The following is a 15362-nucleotide window of genomic DNA, read 5'->3' on the forward strand; positions in this document are numbered from 1 at the left end:
ATGATCGTGTAGACATATAACATAACTATTTAAGCATCTAATACAATCATGATGATGATCACAAGTCTTTAATATCTATAAATAAAAGTGAGGTTGTTCATTTAACAGTGTCTATTTGATAAAAGTTTAATTGAAGCACTTAGTATTTATATATTGTATTTTTTAGAAGATTTAATGATTTACTTAATTCGTCATTTAATATAACAATTTTTTTTCATATAGAGAGACCGTGAGAGAGTAATTCATTTTTGTTAAAATATGGCTTGGAAAATTAGTTTGAGGAAAATACATAATAAGAACCATCGATCGTTATGATCAAGATTTTCTTCAATAATGTGTAACATGATTTGAGAGATTGTCAAGTCTAATCATTATGACTAATCGAGAAGCATGTCTATAATATGTTTAAATTTAAATTTTTTAGGCTTACATGTAATTTTTGGTTCTTTTAATATCTTAATTATATAATTTTAATTCATGGAGTCCCCGACTAGTACTATCGATCCAACGATATTAGTTTATCCATCAACCTTTTATTAAAATAGAATACAACTTTTGCTACATAACACTAATACCGACACCAAATAATGATATTAACACATAAATGCATCATACTCCACATCAACTCTATGTCATCATGTCAATTTTACTTGTTAGTGTGACATCATTTATCATGTCACCCTAAACAAAAAATTATTAATTTTTTTTATAAAAAAAAAATTAACGGGCAAAAATTACACAAAAATCAATATTTGAAAATTTTAATTCTCTCAATCATAACTTCAGAAACAAAAATCACACAATAGTAATACTTAAGAACCAAAATTTCATTTGATTTTTTTTTTCTTTTTTACCATCGTATCACTGGAGTGTAGTTAGAAATGTATATATGCAACTTCATTTTTTCTTATGTTCCTCCAGCTTTTATTTGGAATGCTTTAGAGGAGAAAGAGTTTGCATTACTTTACCCGGAAGTTTCCGGGTGAAATAAAACTACACTCACAAAAAAAAAAGAATAAATAAAAAACTAGATAGTCTGGACTATCCAATAAATTTGAATAAATCATCAAATTAGATTTTGAAATTACAATGATCAACAATTTTAATATGTAAAACTTTAAAAATATTAGCTTTAATCCTGATGTTAAAAAACCACCAACTTAATCCCTAACCTTGCTAAAATATAGTCATTTTGACCCCTATACACCATTTGTTGTACAGCAATCACTGCAGGCACTTCTGCCCAGGGATCAAATTATCCGATAGTTGTGAAATTCAAGCAACAAATTGACAATAGCTATTAAATTGAGGAATTAAATTTATTTCATGCGATGCTAGAAACCAAACTGACTAATCAAGTCAAAGTATGCTTCAGATCAATCAGATCACAGTTGATCAAAATAATTAACCTCCTATCCCATGTTTTTCATGGATATCATATGCAATGAATTGAGATTCATGCAGTGTGCTTGGGGTCCCTATAAAGTTCAAATGCAAAAGCTATTTGATTTCTCCTTTAAAACGTAATGCAAAACATTTTAGTGAACCCAATTATTCAATATAACTTTCAAGTGATTGAATTCAATGTAAAACAACCTTGCAAACACAGAAACATACAGAGATGCAAATACAACCTTAGGATTTATTAGCCTAATAAATTAGTCTAGCTAGCTAGCACCCTGGCCCTGTAAAGAAGTTCTAAACTTTTATTTTTAGCAAATTAAAGAATTGAAAACTTGAGTCACACACACTGCCCTTTCTTTAGGCATTAACCATAAATGTCCACAATCTGAAATCTTGTTACCCTAACCTTTGGGCCAAGTAGCTTGAGCTCTTTCATTTCCTCATGGATCCTTCTTCACTGTGTCTGCGGAAACATCTGTTGTGGGAGGTAATTGGACTCAGGTTGGATCTCCTTGAACTCTTCCGCTGCATGGTGGTGAAAATGCCAATCTCTATCTGAAACAAACTGCCTGGCCATGATTGCTGCCCGGTTTTCTGCGATCAATTCGCGCAACGCCGCACTGCATCTTGTGGAGAGGTCAGAAGGAGAAAGCCATGAATCACTTCTAGATGACAGAAGAGAGAGAGCACACCCTCCTGTTCATAAGTATGGAAAAACTTCAATCATCAACACAATATTTATGGACAAAGAAATTTATAAGTTGAGATTACTTTTATCAACTTCACAATGTCATTTATTTCTCCCAGAACCTCCTCACTTCACTGAAAATCTGTTTGGATACAAGTTAGAAACATTTTTTAAAGTTTCTCTATTGAAAATAATTCAGAGAGAAGCTCTTAAAAACACTTCTAAACTTGTATCCAAACAGACTCTAAGATTATAAAAGACAAAAACATAGGGAGGTTAAGATAGCAAATGTAACCTTAGAGAAGGTGTAGTTCTCCCATGAATGCAAATGCAATACTTTTGTAATGAGACCTAGCTCTTACCTTTAAACAACTTAGTTTTGGAAATGATTGTATTCCAATTAAATGAAGCAGTGATAATTCAAAATATAAAACGACATTGATGTGAAGTTGAACAGGATTAAATAATCCAGGAAAATGTATTAGGGTGTTTTTGGATTGCTGTTTGCAAAACACCAAACGTTCATTCATGAATTACAAAGCTCAAAACAGTGGATTGGAAAAAACGTGTTAGGCTCAACCCAACATCTTTCCAAATACATTCTTAATAGTGAGTACATTAAGAGTAATCATCGTTATATTAGATATCAAATTAACATGAAGGCTTTGTTAAAGTATGAGATTTATTATAATCAGCATGAATACTAAAGTTGACAACATTTCAGATGGGGATATCAAACTAACTTGGATGACACTTGATATTATTATGCCTTGTACTGACCAAGTGTAATAAAATAAAAGTAAATATAGAGGCTAAAAAATAGTCGATCCATAATTTATTTATTCTCGACTATCCTACCACTAGATGTGCACATAATAATGGTGCTAGTATTTGAATCACAAATTTTACATGTAAGAGTAACCATTTAATATATGTAATACAAAATAAAAACAAGCAAGTTATTTTGTTTTTTTTGTTACAAATTTCTGCAAGTGAGAAAACTATATTTATAAGAAGTGAGGAAAGTTTGTTTTGACCATCCAATCTTAAATTGATTTTTAAGTCTAGATCTTATTTGAAGATTACATAACCAGTGAGTGATTGATCTTGTCACTTTAGCTTCTACTTTAGACCACATAGGGATGAATTACAGCTAAAATTTGGTCCCTTTCTCTCACAGTAAATCATTTCTCTTAAATGATAAGCCCAATAAATATGAATGTGTAAGCTCGGCGTATTATCTGTGAATGAATAAACTATTTACTTAAATATATTTTTAATCTCAATAAATTAACATATTTTGGTTTTAATATTTGCAATTATTTTTCATTCCTCTATGAATTAAATATCTATTTTTTCTCTTATAAAATGAAGAAATTTTGATTTTAATTTTTGAAAAAACATTTTTCTTAGCTTTTCACTTTTTTGATATATAAAGTCATTATTTTTAATTTTTAACCCCTAACATTCATTGTAAGCTACATAAATAATGCTATATTTTAGGAATTTAGAACAAAATTTAGAGGTATCATCTTCCAACATGGTAGCACATGTACTGGTCTATACCACTCAAGATGATCCCTTGATCTTCTATATATAAACACAGTATGTTAATTAATGTTACATACTAATAGAAACCAAAAATAAAAATTTCAACCTTTCGATGAAGAAAGATAACTACAAAAATAAAATCAAAACTCATTCATTTAAAAGAAACTAATACGTATTTAAACCCAAAAATATTACCCCACTTTACCATTGTCCCTTTAAAGATTTGATGGAAGAATTGTCCATAATTCTTCAGGTACTTATCATCAAAATAATATAAGAGAAAATAAATGTAGTGCACATTCACGACACACAATATAAAAACACATACCGAGAAAGAGAGAATATTTTTCAAAATTAAAATGCCTTAAAATTTAACACTGAAGCCCCAAAACTTTAAATTTGATAAGAAAAAACTACAAGTATTGTTGGTGTTATTCTCTGATTAGAATTAAAGTTTCACCTAAATAATATGCCATACCATGAGTAAAATTGTTAGTTTTGTTCTTTAATTAGACTTAAAAGTATCACTTAGATAATATGTTTCTAAACCTCATTAAAATATATATACATGATGATATGTTCTCATTTGTCATACATTTAATGCAAACCTCATAGTATATAACCAAAGTTAAATATGTGCCTAAATTTTATCTGAATTAATAACGAAAGCAGGAAGTTTTTTTTTTCTCCCCGTTCTGCAATTGGGCAGAAAATGAAGAACATGCTGGGGGTAATAGAATGAATTAATCAGAAAGAATACAAAAAAGAAACAAAAGAACAAGAGATCCATAGATGATAATCATGTGTCTTAATACTCATAAAAAGCCATCCTATCAGTCTACGTCAATGACAAATCAACACATAATTGAAGTGAGAGAACAAACTCATTTAATTGGTGGAATAACAGATGCAGACTCTTCTAAAAAGTTAATTCAATACCTAAAAATCTATTTCATTAAAAAAAATGAGCCCCGTCTAGGTTTTATTAGTACAACTCACTTGATGCACATAACTCAAGGTTTTTATTGTACATGTAATAATGAGAGTAGTTTGTTGAGTTAACTACATACTTTGTTATTAGTAATTTATTAGTTTCTCTTCTATGTGCTCAGGTATGTATTCAACATCAACGGCGTTGTAAACCTACTTTTCAAAATGCAATATGATTATTCTGAATTTTTCCTCTCACTTTCTCTCAAACTCTGCCATGTTTCTAAATAATTTCGTAATTTTAGCAGATAGTCTGTTTTGTTAATATGCATTTCCATATACATCGAAGGCACTTTGTCCTTAGAATATTTGAAATGAAAGAATTATTTTCCTCTGTGAACAAACTTCCCAAATTTATTTGAAATTACATTAGTTTTGAAAATTAATTAACGAATCGTTTTGTATAATGTTTGGTAATTTTGTAAACATTATCAATTTTATTAAAATTAATGAAATCATAGATTAGTTTAAATCATACTTTTAGTCTTTTATCTGGTCAATAAAATTATTTTGGTCTCTTTTTTTTTTTATTTTTTCTTGAAGACTCTAGTCATGTAATTTTCAAATTGGAATTAATATTGTTTAATTTGGAGAATAATTTTGAATTAGTTTATTTATTTAAAATGTAAAAATTATCTTATTAAATTTCCTTATATGAAAATTGCGAATATCGCAATTAATGTCCAAACCCCAAAAACAGTTTACAAATATAATGAAAATTACAAGAAAAGTCAGTCTTAAAAGAAAATCATATATTAAAATTTTCAGTTTTCATATTCTCCAAAGTTGCGCTTTTCGTGTGATTTTCACTGACTTCATACCTTTTTTTATTAAAACAATAGTTGGTTTATATAATTTTCATTCAAGAGAATCTTAAATCAATGAAAAAGGATATCAAAATCATGCCCTAAAATAAGAAAAAGCAATAATTGTTTGAAAATACAATATTAATTTAAGTTTAAAAGTTAAATACCAAAATAAATCTTTTATAAGATTAAGAAAATAAAACTAATCTCATAATAAGATAAAGAATTAAAAATATATTTTAGACTTTATATTATTATTTTCCAATTTTTAATTAAAAATATTCCAAGTGAATCATCTCTCTTTCAGCTGCATCAAACAGCAGAAGTACTACGTACTTTGCTTAGTTTATTTTTTTTTAGATCACAAGTACTAAGTACTCACTTGCTTCATTAATCTTTTGTAAAATTTGATTCAATCTGATTATCTCCTCTAAAAAATTTCAGCTTTTTTTAAATAAAAAAAAAACCAAAACAGGATAAATTCTACCAAAAATTTCTGTATCGTATGACTTTAAAAAGGTCAGATTTAAGTAGTATGACTGAAAAAAAAGTCAGATTTAAGTAAATCATTTTTATCCAAAAGTTTAGATTAAAAAATACAACAAAATACATAAGTTTGTAACATACCAAATGCAAAAAATTGTGTTTTAATTAATTTATTCTTTTTTTGGATGTAGAAGTCGTGTGTTGTAACGACAATTTTTACTTTAAATTTTTATATTTTTCTACTAAAAGTTATAACTTCAATGTACAGAACACATTACAAAAAATTATGTTACGAAACACGGGTCTTTAGCAGAAAAAAAAATGATGTAATGCAACATGACTTCTAATTAAAAAAAGAAAAATCAGGCTGTAAAACACAACTTTTGCATTTAATATCATCTTTCTTACTGTAGATTTTTTAAAACAAAAATTATCCACATTGTGATTTGTGGAAACTTATGAATTTTTAAAATTAACCACATTGTGATTTGTGGAAACACAATTTGGTAAAAAAAAATATATTATAAAATTAGTAGCATCATTTATAAAATGAACGAAGATCGAATATAAAACCACATACACAGTTTAAATCAGTGTAAACAAATACAAATCATTTTACATTTGCGTATTCTACCCGTATTACCATACAATTTTGACATGAGGGCCAATTGGTATATGTATGTGCACATTCATTGTTGCCAGATTATTGAACTTTTTTTTTTTTTGGTAAAGAAAAGTAATTCTTTTGACTTTACTATATTATGGAATTAGAACAACAGAAAAGTAAATTAAAATAATATATTGTAATTAACGTTTATTTTTCAGAGAAATAATCACGTATTTTAAAAAAATAATCTCCCACAACTGATAAAAATAACCAATTATTTCTTCAGGATAACATCAATACTTGCATTTTTACCTGTCAACTAGACATTCAGCATCTTAATTTTCTAATCCTTCAGACCCTTGACTTGAAATGTGCAGGCTTGATGAAACGAATTGATTTGGTGAGAAATTAGAGTTGTTTTGGATGAAAAAAAAAAAATCATGTCTCTCCATTGTATAGTCAAATTCTAAACATAAAAAATTAATTAATTGATTTATCAATATTAATAATTAATAGTAAATATACATGCAAGTTAAACAAAAATAATGCTTCAATATCCCAATTTGGCAAATATATTGTATAATCTAACGTGAGTAAAAAAATAAAGTGAATTACAACAAATATTGATGAAAAAACTAACAGCTAATAACACATAACTTATCACGTAGTATATTATTCTTATCCATAAAAATTAATTAGTATATCATTTCCTATCCATAAAAATTAATGATACAACCACGTAACATCTTATAGACACTGTTCCGACTTTACAACTAAGTCAAACCATAACTTATTATGTATATCTCCACACACGTAATATCACTTTCTCATGATTTATTAATAATGTTGCGAATTTTACTTTTTTATAACGTTATTTTACTCTCTAAACTTTTGAGGAGCCGGGTCTGTGTGTAAACGCAATATCATTTTTTCCACCAATTCATTTAATTTCAATTATTTCAATATATACTACATTTTTAAAAACTTAATTAACGGAAATATAAATATGTTTGGGTAAAAATAGAAAATTATGCTTTGGGTAAATTGTTTAAGAACAAGTTTGACAAAATCTCATATTTACATGTTAAATTTGATATAAAAAAAATTATTGAAATAAGTTAAAAAATTATTTTAATAAATGATACCAAGAAGCACATTAAAATAAGTGTAAATGTATTTATATAAGTCATTATAAGTTCAAATAAACTCCCCTAGTTAAACTCTTTTAGATGCCCCAAGTAATATTGATTGTAGACAGCTCTCTATCCAATTTCATAATAAAAATTTGAAAATTATGATTTCACATTCCAACGAGTGTATACACACGTTGGATATAAGAGGGAAAAAAAAAAAGATACAAAATGTTGAATTTGACAAATATGGTTTGTTAATTTCAAAAAAATATTTTCATGTTTTAATTAATTTTCTACTTTACTTTTAATTATAAAAATATCTCTTGGTTATGCAAAAACTAAAGAAAATAACTTTTTTCCATTTTATGTTTTTATTTTCTAGTTTCACTTTTCTTACACGAGCTTAAAATAGAAAAGAAAAACAAAAGATTTTCTTAAATCAATTGAACCCAAATTTGGTAAGAAAGATATATCAAGTGGTGTAAGCACTGTAAATAAAAAATAAAAAAAAAGTAAAAAAAAAGGTGAATTAATTAACTAACACAGTATACCTTGTGAAGAATTCCTTGCAACAGAATCATGGGAGCTCTTTCTTCTTCTCTCGTTGTGACCTGCTAGTCTTCTCCTACAACTCCTCTTTGAATCATCGAACTCTGACACCACGTGAAACCTAAAAATCCAATCCCCGCAACCATATTTTCTATATTTGTTATCTCAATTAACAAATGAACAAACCCTAAAATATAAATAAACCACAAAAAACAACAACAGTGTGTTTTTCAACAATATAATACGAATATATATACTGTATTGAGAAAAGAAATGCACATAAACTCAGTTTCACAAATCTCACTCTGGTAAACTGATTTGGACCATTCATGAAAAAGTTACTGAATCATGAGGGCTCTTTCTTCTTCTCTCTTGTGTAAATTCATTTTCATTTAAACCACTAAAAAATGTTACAGAAAGATCAAATCAATACAACTAGAGTCTGCAGAAAGTCAGTAAATTTAAAGGTTTTTAATTTTAAATTTATTCCTCCGATACCGACAGTCATAACAGAATAAAAAAGAGAAGAAAAAACAAAGAAAGAAAAATCATAACAAAGCAAGGTAGACTAAGTACATAAGAATAATAACTTGCGATATTTGTGAAGTATGCATAAGTATCATATATATATATATATTCTTCCTACACAGTAACAACAAAATAATACAAATAAATACCAAGAATTGAAAATGATACTAAGATATTTTCAAGCTTCATAACACACAAAAATCTCGACTCTCACCGAAACAAATTAATAATAATAAAAAATGTAACAGGAATATATCATCATTCTTCCGATAGAGAGAAAAAAAACCCTAAAAAAAGTAAAAAAAAATAACACAAATGTATCATCATAAAAACGATAACTTTTAACTTTACAAATTACGAATCTGAACTTTATGCAAATCCTTTTTCATTTAAGCAACAAAAAATGTTACTGAAAAATTAAATTCAAACTAGAGCCTGCAAAAATTCAATAAAATTAAATATTTCACGTTTTTTATTCCTCCGAGACCGACAGTCATAACAGAAGAGAAAAAAAAAAGGAAAAATCGTAACAAAGCAAGGTAGAATATGTCTGTTTTTTTTTTTTTTTAAGGCGCAAGGTAGAATATGTCAATAAGAATAACTTACGAGATTTGTATAGAATGCACAAGTATCATATATTATTCTTCCGATAGTCATAAAAAAAATATTTATACACAAAAGTATGTTCAGAAAACGATCCTTTCAACCTTCCCACATCACAAATCTAAACTCTTAAATTAACTCAAAAATTAAAGAACAAGAAGTAGAAGAAAGATCCAGATCAAAAGGCCGAATATTAATTAAAACAACCGTCAAAAAGGTTTACAAAATCAAAGAATATCACATATATATCGATCTTCATTCTTCAGATGAACAAAGAAAAACCCATATGAGAGAGCAAGTAAATCACTTTACGTGCGTCTTTAATTCACCCCATTTGAAAAGAAACACACACCTTTTCTTAGAGAAATCAAACTTTGGAAAAAAAATTTAACTAATTAAGCACTTTTAGTACATATGCAGTTATGTATGTACCATTAATTTTTTTCTTGATTTTAACTTTGGGTATTTGGAAATTTGCAATAGTTGATTCAAATTTTTGGACGAAAAAACTGGTTTAGCACATTGATATAAATATATATTTATTAATTTGAGTATTTGAGAAAATGATGAGAGTAAGAGACCTGCTACACTGCTGACAGAACCTCTGCTCCATCCCTAACACCACAACTCTGGGAGCCTTGGAATGCATCTCACACACCTTGTGCCTCCTGTGGTAGTCCTTCGCGTTCAAGAGCGCCACGTGGCACCCCTCCACCTGACACCTCGGCACCGTCGCCGCCGCCGCCGTGAACCCCACCGCCTTGGCGGCGGCGGCGCCAGCAGAGCACCCCTTCCCCCTCTTATCCCCCAACGCCAACCCAGGCGCCACGCCTCCGCTTCCGCCTCCGCTCGCGTTCGCGTCCTCAAAGTAATGCCTCTTCCCGAGCTTCAAGCACGTGAGGTGCGGGTCGGAGTGCACGTGCGAGTGCGAGTGCGAGTGCGAGTGAGAAGACCCCTCCCCTCCGTACGCATGCTGCCGCTGACGCAAAACGCCGCCGTTTTGCGGCAGGAACATGAGCGCGTTGGCCAGCCCCGCAGCGGATCCCTCCCCGTGGAAGGCGTTGAGAAGCCTCGAACCGTTGTTGTTGTTGTTGGTATTGTTGTTATTATCATTAGTGGTGGCTTCCCATGAGTCCCAAGCGAAGGCGTTACCGTTATTAAGGTCTCGGTTTCCGAGACAGAACATGTTCCCTGGGAAGTCCATGTAAGGAAAGTGGGAAGTGGAAGAAAGAAAGAAAGAAAGTAAGAGTGTGTGTTTAGGGAAGGTAGGGGGATAGGTGCAGCGTGGTGATGACGATGGGGTTGGAACAGAAGTGGAAGGGACGACGAAGGAGCATTTCTGAGTGAGATCCTTTCTTGTTGTGTGAAAGAGGGTGCAGGTTAAGACTCAAGAGTTAAGAGTTAAAAGTACCCGGCCTGAAGAGGAAAAGCTGCAGGGGCTAGTGAGTCCTAGAGAGAGAGTGAATGGGTGGAGTGCTCCTAAAACCACACGTAAGAGGAAAATGAAATGATAGTAAACGGATCCGAGTTAAAGCAAGAGAGAGAAAGGACTGATAAGACACAAGCGGATCAGAGACCCCTCTCCCCACAGATAATTATGTAACTCGGTTTCACGCCTGTCAACTAACAAAATCAATTCTTTTTCTTTCTTTTTCTTTCTTATCACTAAAATATACACCCAACACACGATTTATCACTATATATCCATCGTAATATCATGTCAAGGTTTTTGACTAAATACTATTGTTTATTTATTTAGTCTTCAATTTAAACTATAACTTTATAATGAAGTGTTAAACTGAAAATCAGTAGAAATTTACTAAAATAATTTTTTAAATAGTATCAAGAGATTTTTTTAATAGATATGTGTATTAAAGTAGAATTTAGATTATCGATTGAACAAAATAAAATATTAGATGCGTCTATCATGCAATATTAATATTAATATTAATTCATTAAAAAATTATTAATACTAATTTAATTATTTTGTTTATTTTTCTAGAGAGATGCGTAAATGAAGTTTGTTTATTAATACAAACTTGATTGCTCAACCCACAATATATAGCCCATTAAACACACATGGAGTTTTTTTATTAATCATGGTACGAACTATATATCACCACACATAAAATAGTAATTAATTGTCGTTGAAATGTATAGACAAATATAAGATAGATATACTTGAAAAGGAGAATGATTTTATTTAGAACATATCATATTAATAATATAATTTCTTTTATATTTAGAATCAGAATTTAATATTGATTAAAAAATATTATCTTTGTCATCTGTAATGATTATAATATTGGTAAATATGTATGGTGGTTAAAATAAAATATTAATTAAATGATATGAGAGCATAAAAGAATAATAAAAAATTATAATGAAATAATCTTCAAATAAAATTATTTAACTAAATCATATTATAAATTTTTTAATGACATTACACACACACACATATATATATATATATATATATATATATATATATATTATTTTTTATAAAAATTGAGGTGTTACAACTATGATCTATATGATCATACTCAACATGGATAGTGAGTGTCATTCTAATAAAAACATGACATTTGTCACTTATATTATGACAAACATTAACCAACTATCATATATAAAGCACATTTTTATGTTAGGTGATGGTTTATTATAGAATGTGTATGATTTTATATTGTTGGGATGTATGACAAATTTAGGATTGACATAGAATGTCCAAAATACTTGACATAAAAAGTTCATTGTATAGTAATGCTAATTTTAATTATCAGCTGTTCTTACTGGAGATCGGTCGTAGGAACGATCTGCTAGACAAGATTGGTGAGCCTCCTTCACTGGGTACGATTGCTATTCCAAGGCGGGGGTGGTACCTGCAAAAGAGACTCCGATGCTAAAGATAGTGTTTGTGGATGTATGGGTCTCGTATAAGTAATGCACGTACCTTAGTGTGAATTAGGATTTTGCTGGGCCTTGGGCCCGAGGTCAGTTATGACCTGTTTGGATAGCGGTCCTTGTCTTGACCGACGTCGCCTAGCGCGTGTCCGAGGTTGATTTGCGCTGTGATGCCGAGCTAGAGCTCGGCATAGCGATGCGGATAGTACACTAGCCCCCCGAGCTCCGAAGGCCGCAGGTCAAGGAGTTAAAATCGAGCTCGACAAGGGGTCGTGACCCTTCACGTACGCCTACCTGTCATGATGCCATGTGTCATAACTGTTACTTCGTGTTCCGAAACGCGTGGGCAGCGTGTTAATGGGGATGACAGTTATGTAATGATGGTCGTGCTTCATCATGATGGGGCCTCATTAATGTGCTGTCAGTCTTGTCCCCTTGCTGACACGTGTCACTGCCGTTTTGAATTTTGGAGACCCCTTTTCTCTCTCTCGCGCCCTTTACCCTTTCACTTTACTCTTTTCCTTTGTCTTGCTTCCGACGCCTCTTCGTTTCTCTGCTCACTCTTCGTCTTCCATCTTCCTCATCTTTTTTCTCCTCCGTCGCCATTTCCGGCAACTGAGTTCTCATCCTTCATTTTTGTTCTTTCGTTTGTCAAAGGAGTACCAGGTACTTCGATATCTCAATCTTCTCCTTCTTCTCAAATCTTTTCATCGTCTTGATGGTTGGTAACAGTGATGCCGCTCCTTCCGCGCCGGCCAAGGGTAAAGGGAAGGCGCGCGGCAAGGCGATGGCCGCCAAGATGGCCGCCGCGGAAAAGAAAAAGGGGGGGAACCAGCCTAGGGAGCCCTTCCCCGTTATCTCTGGCTACGAATGGGTCAGGGGTGACGTCGGGGAATTCCAGAGCGTCTTCAAGTCGTTCTTGGAGATTAATGTGATGTGGAAATCGTATAGGATCTGTAACCCATCCATTTCTAAGCTTATCCAGCTTGAGCCTTGTCAGCCCGGTGAGCGTGTATACATGGGGGATACCTCCAATCCCCCCTTTTTCTATATGTACCAGTGCTTTTTTAGGGAATTAGGCGTGTGTCTTCCCTTTTCCCAATTTGAATGCGATTTTTTGAATTTCGTTAACTCGGCTCCTTGCCAGTTGCACCCTAATAGTTGGGGTTTTTTGAGGGATTTTCAGGTCCTGTGCTCGATCCTAGGGATAGGGTTGTCTCTCCCTGTTTTTCTTCATTTTTACCTGTAATATTCATTTTTCTAAAGGGGGTATTTTTGTAATTTCTATTAATGGCATTTTCGCAAATTTTATTAAAGTTTGAGGGGTAAATGGGTAACTTGGAACGGGCTATTCCAAAATTGGAACGGGCCGTTCCAAGCAATAAAAAGACACTAAATTTTAAGTTGGGAACGGGTCCAGAACGGGCCATTCCAACTGGGAGAACAGGCCATTCTGATTTTGGAACGGGCCATTCTGGAGGGAGAACGGGCCGTTCCGGAAGGAGAACGGGCCGTTCTGGATGAGTCTCGGAACGGGCCGTTCTGATTTTAGAACGGGCCGTTCTGCTTTTTGGGAACGGGCCGTTCCGATTTTGGAACGGGCCGTTCCAGTTTACAAATTTGCGTACATTTGAAAGATTCGGAACGGGCCATTCCGAATTCAATACGGGCCGTTCCGGGTGACTCTGGTTGCCTATAAATAGGAGGCAAGGGGTGAAAAAAAATATAACTGGAGAGAAGAGAATCCTAGAGAGAGAAAGAGGAGAGAGAGAGAAAGAAAGAGATGGGAGGAGAAAAGAAAAGAGGAGAGAGAAAGAGGAATCCAGTAGAGGAGGTTCTGCCAGGGGAGAGAAAAGAGGAGGGAGAGGAGGAGATTCTGCCCGAGTTTCGATCCTTGTTTAAGGAGAGAGGTGGAGATTCTGCCCGAGTTTCGATCCTTGTTTAAGGAGAGAGGTGGAGATTCTGCCCATGTTTCGGTTCTTATTTAAGCCAGAAAGAGGAGAAGGTTCTGCCCGAGTTTCAGTTCAGGTTTGTCCAAGTAAGGGTAGTGCTTATAAAATTAATCTAGTGCGTATGAGCATGATAGGAATAGTATAATTTTAATATGCTATTTTATGTGGAGATTTTCATTTCACATAATATAATTTGGATCAATTGATGGTTGTTTTGGGTATTTAATTATTTATATTATTATTATATTGACAAATTGGCATGGTTATGGTTTTGTTTAATTATGGAATATGCTATGTGTATGTGGTTTGGAAAAGTAAATAGGACTTAAAGGAGTAAGGTTATGGTATGGATTAGATCTCTTGGTGAGATCAGGATATAATCTTTGGAAAAATATGGAATTTGGGAATCCCATGGTGAGGATTCCAATGTGGAACTTTTCCAAAGGTTATATAATAAACCACTTCAGATGTTAGGTGGATTCTGAAGTACTCCTGTAAGTATTCTATTTGCTACCGGTATGGGTCTAGGCCGAGTCATACCGATGGAAGAGGTGGCCCCACCAGGGTTACGTGACGACGTAATCCAACTGTATATTTTCCATGAGAGGTTAGGCGTGGGACATGGGTTGCTGACATGTTTCACCGTATCAACACTTGGTTTGGATGGTGTTGAGGCCAACATTTGGTTTGGATGTGTTGGTTACATCATGGATTATACAGTGGTGTGACTTTGTTTTGGATATGGAATATGTATACATATGGTATGGATTGTATACATTGGTTATGGATTATTTTATTATCATAAAATATGTATACATTGGCATGGACGTGTATACATTATATTTTGGGTTGGTCTATATTTAGCTTGAAAATGACTTGTTGGTCTGAATAAATACTGTGGATAAATATCTGTTTAATGATATTTTATTATGATGTACTATGATTGGTTTTATATGTGCTAACCCTTATATTTCCATGATGTGGACTGTGATGATCTCACTATGTGGGGAGCAGATCAGGTATGAGGCTTTGGGATAGCAAGGAGTCTTTTGGATAGCTGCTTTGAGAAGTGGCTAGGTTTAGAGCTTGACCAGCACCTAGGGTGTCTTATTTTGATGTTTTCATGATGTTGTAATTATATTATCTTTTTGGATTACTGTATAA

General features: G+C 32.3%; 1 protein-coding gene across 1 annotated transcript; it reads right to left on the reverse strand.

Annotated features, from left to right (window-relative positions):
- Positions 1 to 1536: 1536 nt before the first annotated feature.
- On the reverse strand, positions 1537 to 10933 carry LOC109791636 (squamosa promoter-binding-like protein 7). Its single transcript, XM_020350949.3, has 3 exons — positions 9927 to 10933; positions 8217 to 8335; positions 1537 to 2100 (listed from the first exon to the last, which is right to left on the reverse strand). Exons 1-3 carry the CDS (start codon positions 10547 to 10549, stop codon positions 1859 to 1861), a joined length of 984 nt encoding a protein of 327 aa, XP_020206538.1. The 5' UTR covers positions 10550 to 10933; the 3' UTR covers positions 1537 to 1858.
- Between the last annotated feature and the right edge of the window lie 4429 nt (positions 10934 to 15362).

The sequence above is a fragment of the Cajanus cajan genome, chromosome 4, assembly GCF_000230855.2.
Source record: "Cajanus cajan strain Asha chromosome 4, NIPB_CcT2T_4, whole genome shotgun sequence".
NCBI classification, from domain to species: domain Eukaryota; kingdom Viridiplantae; phylum Streptophyta; class Magnoliopsida; order Fabales; family Fabaceae; genus Cajanus; species Cajanus cajan.